General features: G+C 45.2%; 1 protein-coding gene across 1 annotated transcript in view; it reads right to left on the reverse strand.

Moving 5' to 3' along the window:
• Nucleotides 1-8,711: 8,711 nt before the first annotated feature.
• Nucleotides 8,712-14,289, reverse strand: part of CIT (citron rho-interacting serine/threonine kinase) — a 161,363-nt gene continuing 155,785 nt past the window's right edge. The window contains 2 exon segments of the mRNA XM_027576638.2: nt 8,712-11,151; nt 12,181-12,481. Of these exon segments, the coding sequence (XP_027432439.2) occupies nt 11,128-11,151; nt 12,181-12,481 (325 nt within the window). The 3' untranslated portion in view covers nt 8,712-11,127.

Below are 14,289 nucleotides of genomic sequence, written 5' to 3' on the forward strand. Positions count from 1 at the left end.
TCCAGAGTGGCTGCACCAGCTTGCATTCCCACCAACAGTGTAGGAGGGTTCCCCTTTCTCTGCATCCTCGCCAACATCTGTCTTTTCCTGACTTGTTAATTTTAGCCATTCTGACTAGTGTGTGGTATCTCATTATGGTTTTGATTTGTATTTCCCCTGATGCTGAGTGATGTTGAGCAATTTTTCATGTGTTGGCCATTTGGATGTCTTCTTTGGAGAAATGTCTGTTCATGTCTTCTGCCCATTTTTTTTTTTTTTAAGATTTTATTTATTTGACAGAGACACAGCAAGAGAGGGAACACAAGCAGGGGGAGTGGGAGAGGGAGAAGCAGGTTTCCCGCCGAGCAGGGAGCCCGATGCGGGGCTCCATCCCAGGACCCTGGGATCATGACCTGAGCCGAAGGCAGACGCTTAATGACTGAGCCACCCAGGCGCCCTCTTCTGCCCAATTCTTGATCGGATTATTTGTTCTTCGGGTGTTGAGTTTGATAAGTTCTTTATAGATTTTGGATACTAGCCCTTTATCTGATATGTCATTTGCAAATATCTTCTCCCATTCTGTGGGTTGTCTTTTGGTTTTGTTGACTATTTCCTTTGCTGTGCAAAAGCTTTTTATCTTGATGAAGTCCCAATAGTTCATTTTTGCCCTTGCTTCCCTTGCCTTTGGCGATGTTTCTAGGAGGAAGTTGCTGCCTGTGTTCTCCTCGAGGGTTTTGATAGATTCCTGTCTCACATTTAGGTCTTTCATCCATTTTGAGTCTATTTTTGTGTGTGGTGTAAGGAAATGGTCCAGTTTCATTCTTCTGCAATGTGGCTGTCCAATTTTCCCAACACCATTTGTTGAAGAGACTGTCTTTTTTCCATTGGACATTCTTTCCTGCTTTGTTGAAGATTAGTTGACCATAGGGTTGAGGGTCCATTTCTGGGCTCTCTATTCTTTTCCACTGATCTATGTGTCTGTTTTTGTGCCAATACCATACTGTCTTGATGATTACAGCTTTGTAATAGAGCTTGAAGTCCGGAATTCTGGTGCCACCAGCTTTGCTTTTAATATTCAACATTCCTTTAACTATTTGGGGTCTTTTCTGGTTCCATACAAATTTTAGGATTATTTGTTCCATTTCTGTGAAAAAAGTTGATGGTATTTTAACAAAGATAGCATTAACTACGTAGATTGCTCTAGGTAGCGTAGAGATTTTCACATTTGTTCTTCCTATCTGTGAGCATGGAACGTTTTTCCATTTCTTTGTGTCATCCTCAATTTCTTTCATGAGTATTCTGGAGTTTTCTGAGTACAGATTTTTTGCCTCGTTGGTTAGATATTTTATGGTATCTTACGGTTTTGGGTGCAATTGTAAATGGGATTGACTCCTTAAATTCTCTCTTCTGCCTTGTTGGTGTATAGAAATGCAACTGATTTCTGTGCATTGATTTTATATTCTGCCACTTTGCTGAATTCCTGTATGAGTTCTAGCAATTTTGGGGTGGAGTCTTTTGGGTTTTCTACATAGAGTATCATGTCACCTGCGAAGAGTGAGAGTTTTACTTCTTTGCCAATTTGGATGCCTTTTCTTTCTTTTTGTTGTCTGATTGCTGTGGCTAGGACTTCTAGTACTGTGTTGAATAGCAGTGGTGAGAGTGGACATCCCTGCCGTGTTCCTGACCTTAGGGGAAAAGCTCTGTTTTTCCCCATTGAGAATATCTGCTGTGGGTTTTTCATAGGTGGCTTTTATTATATTGAGGTATGTACCCTCTATTGCTACACTGTGAAGAGTTTTAATCAAGAAAGGATGCTGTACTTTGTCAAATGCTTTTTCTCCATCTGTTGAGAGGATCCTATGGTTTTTGTTCTTTTTTTTTTTTAAGGTTTTATTTATTTGACAGAGACACAGCGAGAGAGGGAACACAGTGGGAGAGGGAGAAGCAGGCTTCCCACGGGGCAGGGAGCCCAACGCAGGGCTTGATCCCAGGATCCCGGGATCACGATCCGAGCCAAAGGCAGATAGATGCCCAACGACTGAGCCACCCAGGCGCTCCTGTTCTTTCTTTTATTAATGTACTGTATCACATTGATTTGCAGATGTTGAACCAACCTTGCAGCCCAGGAATAAGTCCCACTTGGTCGTAGTGAATAATCCTTTTAGTGTACTGTTGGATCCTATTGGCTAGTATTTTGGTGAGAATTTTTTCATCCATGTTCATCAGGGACATTGGTCTGTAATTCTCATTTTTTTTTTTAAAGATTTTATTTATTTATTTCAGAGAGAGAGAGAATGAGAGAGAGAAAGCACGAGAGGGAAGAGGGTCAGAGGGAGAAGCAGACTCCCCGCTGAGCAGGAAGCCCAATGCGGGACTCGATCCTGGGACTCCAGGACCATGACCTGAGCCGAAGGCAGTCGCTTAACCAACTGAGCCACCCAGGCGCCCTGTAATTCTCCTTTTTGATGGGGTCTTTGGTTTTGGGATCAAGGTAATGCTGGCCTCATAAAATGAGTTTGGAAGTTTTCCTTCCATTTCTATTTTTTGGAACAGTTTCTGAAGAATAGGTATTAATTCTTCTTTAAATGTTTGGTAGAATTCCCCTGGGAAGACACCTGGCCTGGGTTGTTGGAAGATTTTTGATTACTGCTTCAATTTCCTTGCTGGTCATGTTTTCTATTTCTTCCTGGTTCAGTTTTGGTAGTTGATACATCCCTAGGAATGCATCCATTTCTTCCAGATTGTCTAATTTGTTGGCATATAGTTGCTCAAATGTTCTTAAAGTTATTTGTATTTCTTTGGTGTTGATGTGATCTCTCCTCTTTCATTGATGATTTTATTTATTTGGGTCCTTTCTCTTTTTGATAAGTCGGCCAGGGCCTTATCAATTTTACTAATTCAAAGAACCAGCTCCTAGTTTTGTTGATCTGTTCTACTGTTCTTTTGGTTTCTGTTTCATTGATTTCTGCTCTGATCTTATTATTATTTCTCTTCTTCTGCTGGGTTTAGACTTTATTTGCTTTTCTTTCTCCAGCTCCTTTAGGTGTAGGGTTAGGTTGTGTATTTGAGACCTTTCTTCTTTTTTTTTTTTTTTTAAAGATTTTATTTATTTATTCATGAGAGACAGAGAGAGAGAGGGAGAGAGAGAGAGAGAAGCAGAGGGAGAAGCAGGCTCCCAAGGAGCAGGGAGCCCGATGCGGGACTCGATCCCAGGACCCTGGGATCATGACCTGAGCCGAAGGCAGACGCTTAACCATCTGAGCCACCCAGGCGCCCGAGACCTTTCTTATTTCTTGAGAAAGGCTGTATCGCTGTCTGCTTGCCTCTTAGGACTGCCTTTGCTGCATCCCAAAGATTTTGAACCGTTTTGTTTTCATTTGTTTCCATGAATTTTTTTAATTCTTTAATTTCCTGGTTGACCCATTCATTTTTTTTTTTTTTGTGGACACTTTTTTAATACTTAAAAACTTCTTATTGAAAGCAATCATTGTCTTCCTTTATAGACATCAGATTGTTTCAGATCTGTAAAACGGTGTTGTCAAGGTAATTCAAGTAAAGTTACAATACACCATTGTTTTAAGCAACTATGGATTTGAGAGAAAAATCACAAAGAGAAATGCGTGAGTACAATTCAGAGAACAACAAAAGGAACTTTTACATTGTCAGAGAATACACTGAATACAAAGAGTCTGGGAAGTGGGTGGGATAAAAACATGAAAGAATATTGAACTCGAGAATTTTTAGTTGCATTCATTTTTTTTTAAGATATTTATTTATATTTATTTATTTACTAACTAACTAACACAAGCGGGGGCGGTGGGAGACAGAGAAGCGGCTCTCCGCAGAGCAGGGAGCCCAGTGCGTGGCTCGATCCCAGGACCCCTGGGATCATGACCTGAGCCAAAGGCAGACGCTTAACAACTGAGCCACCCAGGCGCCCTGACCTAGTCATTCTTTAGTAGGATGCTCTTTAGACTTCATGTATTTGAGTTCTTTCCAACTTTCCTCTTGTGACTGAGTTCCAGTTTCAAAGCATTGTCGTCTGAAAAAAGGTGGGGAATGATCCCAGTTTTTTGGTACCGGTTGAGTCCTGATTTGTGACCCAGGATGTGATCTATTCTGGAGAATGTTCCACGTGCATTAGAGAAGAATGTGTATTTGTTGCTTTGGGATGGAATGTTTTGAATATATCTTGTGAAGTCCATCTGGTCCAGTATGTCATTTAAAGCCCTTGTTTCCTAGTTGCTCTTTTGCTTAGATGATCTGTCCATTTCAGTGAGGGGGTTGTTAAAGTCCCCTACTATTATTGTATTATTGTTGATGTGTTTCTTTGATTTTGTTATTAATTGGCTTATCTAATTGGTTGCTCCCATGTTAGGGGCATAGATATTTAAAAGTGTTAGATCTTCTCGTGGATAGACCCTTTAAGTATGATGTAGTGTCCTTCCTCATCTCTTATTATGGTCTTTGGTTTAAAATCTAATTTGTCTGATATAAGGATTGCCACCCAGCTTTCTTTTGATGTCCATTAGCATGGTAAATGGTTTTCAACCCCCTCACTTTCGATCTGGGGGTGTCTTTGGGTCTAAAATGAGTCTCTTGCAAACAGCATATCGATGGGTCTTGTTTTTTTATCCAATCCGATATCCTGTGTCTTTTGATTGGGGCACTTAGCCCATTTACATTCAGGGTAACTACTGAAAGATAGGAATTTAGTGCCATCGTATTGCGTGTAGGGTGACTCTTATTGTATATCTCTGTTCCTTTCTGGTCTATGTTACTTTTAGGCTCCCTCTTTGCTTAGAGGACCCCTTTCAATATTTCTTGTAGGCCTGGTTTGGTGATCACAAATGCTTTCAGTTTGTTTGTCCTGGAACCCAAAATGCTTTTGAATGAAGATGTATTCTTCCTTCTGGAAATGTATATACAAATGAACCTATAGAGCCAAAGGTAAGGCCTTCACATTCCTAACATGTAAAATGGTATTGGGTCAATAGGACCATATGTCAAAATACTGAAACCAAAGATCAAAGGACCCAGGCAAAGCTCTTTCTTTTCTTTCCTTCTTCTGGCTTCACTTATGGGTATAAATGTGAGGGAAATCAATAGTGCTCTGAAACCACAAATAGTGCTCTGAAGTCAAAGACTAACTTCACGTTGGAGTCGGCAGTCTCCCCTTTCCCCCCCAGTGTCAATGCTGGAATGAAATTAGGGATGTTGATCTACTTCAGGTGCTGACTAGCTGTGTGACCTTGGGCAGGTCTCATCGCCCCTCTTAGCTTGACTTCCTCCTCTGAAAACTGAGAGGGGTTGGACTAGCCTAGATGATCCTAGGACTCCTTTCTTGTTGGGAGCCACAAAGCCTTTACAACATGGATGGAATACGGCCACAAACAGGAAGTCAGGAGGCCAGAAAGGACAAAAATGCCAACCCCTCAACTCGCTCAAGTAGGAAACTTCCAAACTCCAAAAGCCAAGATTAAAAACCCAGAACATCAAAGTGATCTCATCCGTGGCTGAGGTCAGAGACAACCACTGAGAGAAGAGTAAAATGTTATTTGGTTCAACACCCATTATTTCTAGATGAGCACAGTTTCATTTCTGAACATGCAATTTAGTTCTCCCAATACCTGATTCTCTACCGGTGTTTATGAACAGTTTGAATGAATTAATGAGGATCCAAGTCTATGGACCACTCACATCTCCATTCAGCTTCTGAAGGATCCCTCCTTAGCACTTCTATTGACCAGCAAATTAGTGGAGGAACAAGCCAGAGCCTTCTGACCCAGAGTGCCAATGATAATTGTCTTCAGGAGAAAATAAGGAAGTTACAAAGCACACGTGCATTTCTTCTTCTTTTTTTTAAGATTTTATTTATTTATTTGACAGTGATAGCAAGAGAGGGAACACAAGCAGGGGGAGTGGGAGAGGGAGAAGCAGGCTCCCCGCCGAGCAGGGAGCCCGATGCGGGGCTCGATCCCAGGACCCTGGGACCATGACCTGAGCCGAAGGCAGATGCCCAACCGACTGAGCCACCCAGGCGCCCCGCGTCCATTTCTCCTAAAGCCTGAGTCATCCCTCCTGTTGTAATAACATCTGCAGGGCCTTCCTGAGCGCCATTACTGCGGTGAGTCAGACCCGTGGAGAGGATCCTGAAAGCTGGAGCAGCCAGAGACCCCAGGCTGGGGGGCCTGCCCTGTCTCTGGTCAGCTCCCACTCCTAGCCCTTTTTGCCCTCAGTTTGGGTCTTTGCCAGGATGAGGACACCAGCTCTCATTGCCACCTTTTCTACTACCCCCGGAGTGAATTCACCCGTCTCATCTGGAAAATTGTACCGTGAGTCAACTTTCTTTTTCCTTTTTGTGGTTCTCTGAAAGACAGCCTGAGTTGCATAGAGTAGGGAAGTCGTTTTCGAAGTTCTCTCCTCTACCTCAGGGTAAACAGAGTTCCATTAATCATTGATAGACTCAAGGGAAAGCCAAGTGATCAACACTGTACTATATTTCCACTAGCCTCACCCTCCCCAGCTTTGGAAAATAAAGCAATACTTGATTAGGGAAATGATAAAACATTTTTCTCATATAAACATTGTATGCCTAGCACCACAGTCTCCGTGCTGTAGACATCATAAGCACTATTTAAACTGCCCAGAGAGAAATCTGACCAGAACAGGCCAAGACTTCTCAACCTTGGCACTACTGACACTTGGACCTGATATGAATCTTGTTGGGAGTGGGGGCTGCCCTGTACACTGTAGGACCCACTAGACGATCAAAAATGTCTGCAGATAGGGGCGCCTGGGTGGGTCAGTCGTTAGGCGTCTGCCTTCGGCTCAGGTCATGATCCCAGGGTCCTGGGATTGAGCCCCACATCGAGCTCCCTGCTAAGCAGGAAGCCTGCTTCTCCCTCTCCCACTCCCCCTGCTTGTGTTCCCTCTCTCGCTGTGTCTCTGTCAAAAAATAAATAAAATTAAAAAAAAAATGCAGACATTGTCAGATGTCCTCAAGGTAGGGGAGCAAAGTCCAGTGCTTTAGAACCACCGGAACAGGCCTATTCAACTGTTATTATGAGCAGAAGCTTAGCGGCTCCTACCCCTGTAGGCCTCGTCCTAATGCCTTAGACTTCAATGGGCATGGATGTTTGCTAAAGCAAATCAGATTCAAGAGGCCCAGTTCTGAAGAAAAACTTCAGTCCCATTAAGCAAATTATCTCTTTCTGGCCTAAATCTCCATATCCTAAAGTTGCATGGTTACGAAATTTGCTGTGCAATCAGCGTCTTTAGTCTCATGAAAATTAAGTTGTCAACATAGAACACGTGATGTCTGATTCTGTGTTTAAGAAAGGAATGGTGGGGCGCCTGGGGGGCTCAGTTGGTTAAGCGTCTGCCTTCGGCTCAGGTCATGATCCCTGGGATCAAGCCCCACATCAGGCTCCCTGCTTAGTGGGGAGCCTGCTTCTCCCTCTTCCCCTGCCCCTCCCTTGTGCATGCTCTCTCTCAAAACAGAATCTTAAAAAAGAGTGGTGGCACCCTGGAACGCTGGGCCTCATTTTATGATGTGGCTGAGTAATTTGTTGGTTGTTTCTTTGATGTCATTCCTTAGGGTCCAGAGAAGCTTTCTGGAACATTCCTTTTGGAACCAAACTGTTTATGCTTTTGAAGTATTCTGTGGCTGCCGAGAATTCTCATTAACGGATATGGGGGGTTGGTATTTAATGGACTTTCCCCAGGATTGTAAGAGAGGTTCGAACATTTTTCCTTGTTCATCTTATGAATTATTCCCCTTCTTATAGTTACGACCTTTGGCAGATTTTTAGCTCCAACAGTAAAGTGGAACAGAATTGCAACTACAGTTCCTGTAACAAGCCATGTCAGATACAACCCTACAAGTAAGATTGTGACTGTGGTCACATTACTTCATTGGAAAATAAAAATCAAAGAGTAAAAGCAACAGGAACCATGAAAGAAATCACCATTTGCCAAAACTGATGTTTGTCCGGATCAAGCAGAGTTTATACTAACAAACTAAAAAATCATGGAAAAAAATCAACCTCACAGACTCTAAAAATCCATCTAGTTAAAAACAGAAGTATTTACATTTTAAATTATCTTGATCTGAACTCCTCCAAGGAAATCTACATCATTAAATTCCCCACGGCCTAGGGCGCCTGGGTGGCTCAGTTGGTTAAGCGACTGCCTTCGGCTCAGGTCATGATCCTGGAGTCCCGGGATCGGGTCCCACATCGGGCTTCCTGCTCAGCAGGGAGTCTGCTTCTCCCTCTGACCCTCTTCCCTCTCGTGCTTTCTATCTCTCATTCTCTCTCTCTCTCTCTCAAATAAATAAATCTTTAAAAAAAAAAAAAATTCCCCACGGCCTTAAAATGGATGAGAGAGATTTTAAGGTGACCTGTTTTCTTGGTTAGCTGCATTATAGGAGAACTAGGTAATCCATTCTCAAGTAAGCCTTTCAAAATGGCCTGTTTGCATTCGGAGCTCTCCAGTTCTGCAGTCCTATAAAGTGACCTAACCACCAGTCTGTGGTTCACGGGAAATAATGACCCAACTTCTTGACGCCAGGAGAGCAGTGTGCTCAGACCTCTGTATCGTTCCCTGACCCCTCTCCCCCACCCCACCCTCAGCCAGAAAAAGGAAGCAAGGTCCCAGGCCATGATAACAAGACTGCTTAGGGTGTTTAGTAGTCTCTCAAGAAAAGAAGAGGTCATTGCACGAAAGCACACATTTTAGATCATTGCTTTATTTCACTATTGTTTAACAACAAAGTTCATTCCTCTTCAGGTGGATCTTGAATTGTTCCTTGTGTTCTTTTCCTCATCCTGAATAAAAAAGGTAATGAAGAAAAAGCCTGTACTTTTGGAGACCTAAAATCTTGCTTTTGCTAATAAGCTTTTGACTGCAATTTCGTGGTCCGGTATTTCCTGCTGGCATCTTGGTGGTCCCACGGAGCTTCCCACCCTCCAGTGAAGATGGCTGTCCACAACTACCACCGTTGAAACCAAAAGTAAGTGTTGAAAAATGCACCTTTTACAATAAAAAAGTAGAAACCAATTCAATTTCCTTTTTTTTTTTTTTACGAATATAAAGTTTCTTGTAAATATGTACAGTCTTTTGAGCTAGTTCTATAGCAGGAAGCATTTCACAAATGAGACACACGATATACACTTTCCGGGCTCAAGAAGCCCATTTCTCATGGAGATCCTAAATGAAATGCCAAGACTGAAAGACCAGTTTTCAGTGACCTTTCCAAATACTTGTGGACCAAGAGACAAAAACTTCAGCAAACATTCAATCTGATCTGCCCTGGGGAAGGGAGGGGATGCAGTATGACCCCAAAGACTCCAAGCAACACATAAAACAACAGTGTGACACCTGCCAAGGCCGTTAACACCATGAGGGAGGGACACAGGCGTTCCAAACAAGAAAGCACTTAGGTTAAGAGACTAGCAGGAAGGAGCTGGGATTTGGGCCAGGTTGCAATCTGGAAAGTAATCTGAACTGCGGACAATGTGGGTGGAAATGTGGTTATGTTCACCTGCGGTGGTGGAAACAGGTCTACCTTTCAGCCTACCTAGGATGTGCCTTGGTGGTTTGAGACCTAAGAGTCATGGAGAATCTGAAGCAAGAGATGCCTTATGGGAGATTAAAGGCAGAAATAAGGCCGCTAGTTAGCTTGCCAACTGCAAAGCCTCTAGGTTGCTGCTTTACCAGTTGCCAGGAATTTTGCATTCTGGTAGCGGGTCGAGAGAGAACCCGTGTGCGCCACGCTGCACCTAAGGGAGGACCTCCCAACCCCAGCAGAGGCGGAGGAGGGGCCGCGGTGCTCTCGAACTTCCTGGTCTTCGTCCAGCCCTAGGGAAAGGCTCCCTTGGGAAGTCACAGTTTCGTGGGGGTAGAACCCTGCTGGATTGTGTGTGAACACAGAGTCATCCACGAGGGAGTCGGCAGGGAAGCGGGAAAGTGTGAGTTGGTGGTTTGCTGAAATCCTTCTCCGGTCGTAAGGCTTGAGCGTTTGGTTGGTGGTTCAGTGCTACAGACTGCAGCTTGTTGGGGCCAGTGAGTTGGCAAGTGGTCAGAGGGTCTCAATTCAGCGGGAGCTGTGGTATGGTACTAGTACATCGGCAGAGCAACCCAAGGGGGGCAGCCAGGTCGGGGGCGGCGGTGGGGGGGGGGGGCAGCACATGCAGTGAACCGCCATGCAGAACTCCCGGATGGGACTCTTCCCATCCCAGGGTGGGGAACAATGCACTGTCGTGGACAGGAAGTAGGCGCCCCCGGTCCCCTCGCGGACCCAGAGACTCCTTAATGCTGGGCTCCGAGCAAGTCTATTGCATGCTTTCCTGGCCCAAGCTATGTGGAAAGCAGGGACAGCAGGCTGGGGAGATGACGCTGCGGGGCGGGGCAGGGAGGGAGAGCTCCTTGAGGTCCCATTGCCCCAAGTCACTGCCTCCAAGCTGAGGCCCGATGACCTCTGTACATTCTCAGCTGGTGGGAGGGGAAGTCGTCAAGGCCATAAAAGGCAATGAGAACAGTAAACATTTGGCTAAGATGTCACCCTGGGTAAAACAGGGCCATCTGCGAGGATGGACTGGGATAAGAATGAACCTACATGAGCTCAGGAGGTTGGCCAACTGGCGGGGACTCTTCCACAATACGTTTCCAGAGCAAAGACCTGATGGTGTGATCTAGCTAAAAATAACTACAACGGGAAATACATTGCTATTCAAATCTATTAAGAATTCTGTTGTCTTAAAAAAAAAAAAAAAAAGGAAATCCAACCAACCCTAGGATCTTAAAGTAGCTATTAAATAGGATTCTAACCACGGTGTAGTTAGCGCAGGTTGGTTTCCTTTGATGAACTGGTACAGGCTAGAGCTAGGTATAAAAGTTTATGAATGCTCTGAAAGAGTAACAAAGTGCACAGAGGATGACTGCAGGAAGGCGCTGACAGCTCCTAAGAGCCTCGGCCCCTGCACCGCCTGGATGCAGGGTGTCCACACTGAGGTGGCTCTGGGCCCAGCTGTGCCTTGGGGTGGCTGAGCAGATGGGTGCTGGGGGCCCCTTCAGCAGAGTTCCTTAGAGTGTTTGGTATTTTCCTGCAGATTAAGATGAGAAGTTGGTTTTCCTGGCTGAGATTTACACTGAAGACTGGTCCCAGACCTAGGAGCAAAATAAGGAGGAGTTTTAGCTGAGGGGGCCAGGAGTCCCTGGGCTCGCCCCACATAATCCCAGTAGGAAGCGTGCCACACTTGGTCTCCCTGTGGCCGTTAACGCCGAGTGCTGCCCAGGCCAGCAGCGGCGAGGAGAGCCAAGCCACTGAGCTCGGGGTTCGTCAGGCAATGTAATTCACGGAAAATTCTCCAAAGCTATGGATGGATCTCTGTTACACATACACATACACTTGTCCACATTTTATTGGTAAATCAGAGGGGCTGAGAAGAAACACTGACTGGCTTTTCCTCTTCTCTTTATTGGCAGGGGTCCCAACAGTGACCTGCAGGTGGCATTAGGAGAATGTGATCTAGAAAACCAGCCCCCCTCCTGGCCCCCTGGGACAGAAAGGTGGCTGTGCTGTCCAGAGGGGGCCCCTGGAACTGGCTAGCCTGCCGAGGAGGCACCAAGCACTCAGACCCTCCCCCTGCTCATGGGGGCCCCCTTGTCTTCAAGACCTCCCACCATCTCTTTATTCGCTAACTTGAAAACTTACACAGATAACACAAGCATACGATTTAGAGATTTCAAAAGGCTCCAAGTTCTAGAAGGCAACCAGTGTTCCCAGTTTCTGTGTAGCCCTCCAAAAAAAGTTCTTGGTGCACGTGTGTATCTGTATATGCACTTGAAAAAAATAAGGCGTAAACATTTTGTGTAGTATGCTATCATTTGTGTTTAAGAAGGGAGGATACGCACACATACTTGCTTATACGCCCAGAATATCTCTAGAAACTGCTAACACTGGTTGCCTCTGGGGAAGGGAATGATCTACCCTAGGGTAGCTATTACATTTTGAGGTACACATGTACACATCATCCATCTGCTTAGAAAGCCCTCTTAAATGTTTTCTTCCTAAACTTGCTATATGTCCTGAAAAATCTGATAAAAAATCCCCCCTCCCTTTTTTTTTCTCCAACAGTGGCCCTGAAGGGCCCTCAGCTCCCCAGGTCACTCCTCTGGCCTCAGGATGTGCCTGACCTTGTTGACCTGGGACAGTGGGGTCCTCACGGCTCCCACAGGCAGCCGGCCCCGGCTGCTGTCTTCAAACAGCCTCCCAGGGGAGCGTTCCCTCCGCGTGCTGAGCATCCGGCCTGGGGACTTCTCCCGCTCCAGGGGGCGGCCAGGAGACTTGTCCCTGCGCAGCTCCGTCCGCCCCTCCCGGTAGCGGTGGGGTGTGCTTGGCTCTCGCGGGTGGCTGGGGCCTTCCGGTGGTGCCGGGCTAGAGGCCACACGCTTGGTGATGTGCTCGTTGTACGTTGGCGGGCCTCGCTTATTGGGGCTGCAGGCAACAGGAAAGGGAGATGCGGAGCTGAGAAGTCATAACCCCAAAGGGGCATCTTCCTCCTCTGAGAAACACCCATGCCCCAATCTTTAGTAGAAAAGATCCCACCTGGAGTTCTTCAGGCTTTTTGTTTTCTTTAGGTAGTGAGGACAGGGAAAGAAAGATGACAAAGCCCCAAAAAACAAGCTTCCTGCTCTCAGTGCAGGTTTTCACTGAGCACCTACTGTGTGCCCAACCCTGTGCTAAGCTCTTTATGTGCTTCGACTCATTGAATCACCATAACAGCTCCACAAGCTAGGAACAAGCATGACCCTCACCGTTCAGACAAGAACCTGGAGCTGCAGAGCTGGGACTCTGACACAGGTCAGTTTGACATCCTAACCCCCGCCCTGTATCCTACTGGCCTAGTATTTTGCAGAGCCTAGAAGGCACAGAAGGAAGTCTTCATTTAGGGGTTGAGACTGCTACCAGGCCCTTGATACAAGGGAGCAATTTTGAGAAAGCCTGTGCTCATCACTGTCAGCTGCCATCTCTGCCCCCGCCCCCCGGCCTGGTGCTCAGTCACCTCTCCTTCCAGGTGGCTTTCCAAGCCCCTTTGGCACCTAATACTGATGTGAGAGGTGTGGGGATCAGGCCTGACAGAATTAGAAAACTGAGCAGGACAAATAAAAACAGTACAGTTGGCTCAAAACATGTCCCTGGCCCCAAAGGTTTATAGTAATAACCCAACAATTGAAAACACTGGGGCCTTTTTGTATGGCCCGTCCAACCCTCCATCCAGCTCTGGCCTGGAAATTTCAAATGAAGATTTCAGCAGATACAGCCCTAACCATCTCTCTGAAGAAGTGAGATCCAGAAACAGAACTGAGAGTCAATTCCTTCCCACTCCAGTGAGCAGAAAAAGTACTCAATCCTCATCATCTCAGCACAATTAGAGCTAGGAAAAGGGAACCTACTTAAAATGGGCACATTTTATAGAGAATATTACTTGGAGAACATATTTTGATTGGGGCTTTATCTCAGAAAATAGAAGTAGAAATCAAGAAAGTAAATTTATCCTCATTATTATTAAAATCGAAATTACAATTGGAATTATGTGCCGATTCTAAGAATGAGCCAAGTATGAATCACATACTGATTTAACTTGCTCTAATTTTCGCAAAATTGTATGCTAATATGCTCAATGACATACTTTCTGTCAATGTTGGACTTCTGCAGTAAAGTCAAAGTCATTCCTTAAAAAATGAAAGTGTCATTGATTTTCCCAGAGGCCTATCTTAATCCTTGATATTTAAATCCTTCTCTTTGAAAGGGGCCAAATTTGTTGTTTTTTTCTTCAGTTATTGATCTAACTGCCAGAATTGCTTTTGTCAATGCCCATAATTAAAAACAAGAAAAACAGGGCGCCTGGGTGGCTCAGTTGGTTAAGCGACTGCCTTCGGCTCAGAGTCCCGGGATCGAGTCCCACATCGAGCTCCCTGCTGAGCAGGGAGTCTGCTTCTCCCTCTGAACCTCTTCCCTCTCATGCTATCTCTCATTCTCTCTCTCTCAGATCTCTCTCTCTCATTTTCTCTCTCTCTCAAATAAAATCTTTAAAAAAAAATAAAAACAAGAAAAACAAAGACATCTACTGGGGGAGGAGAGACTCTAGAGCAAGCTTGAGGGCCAAATCCAGACAGATGACCTTATAAATAAAGTTTTATTGGAACACAGCCATGCCCATCTGGTTAGGCACTGTCTACAGCTGCTTTCACACAACAATAGTTGAATAATTGAGACAGACCATATGGACCACAAAGCCAAAA

Source organism: Zalophus californianus, chromosome 14, assembly GCF_009762305.2.
Source record: "Zalophus californianus isolate mZalCal1 chromosome 14, mZalCal1.pri.v2, whole genome shotgun sequence".
In the NCBI taxonomy this organism is placed as follows: domain Eukaryota; kingdom Metazoa; phylum Chordata; class Mammalia; order Carnivora; family Otariidae; genus Zalophus; species Zalophus californianus.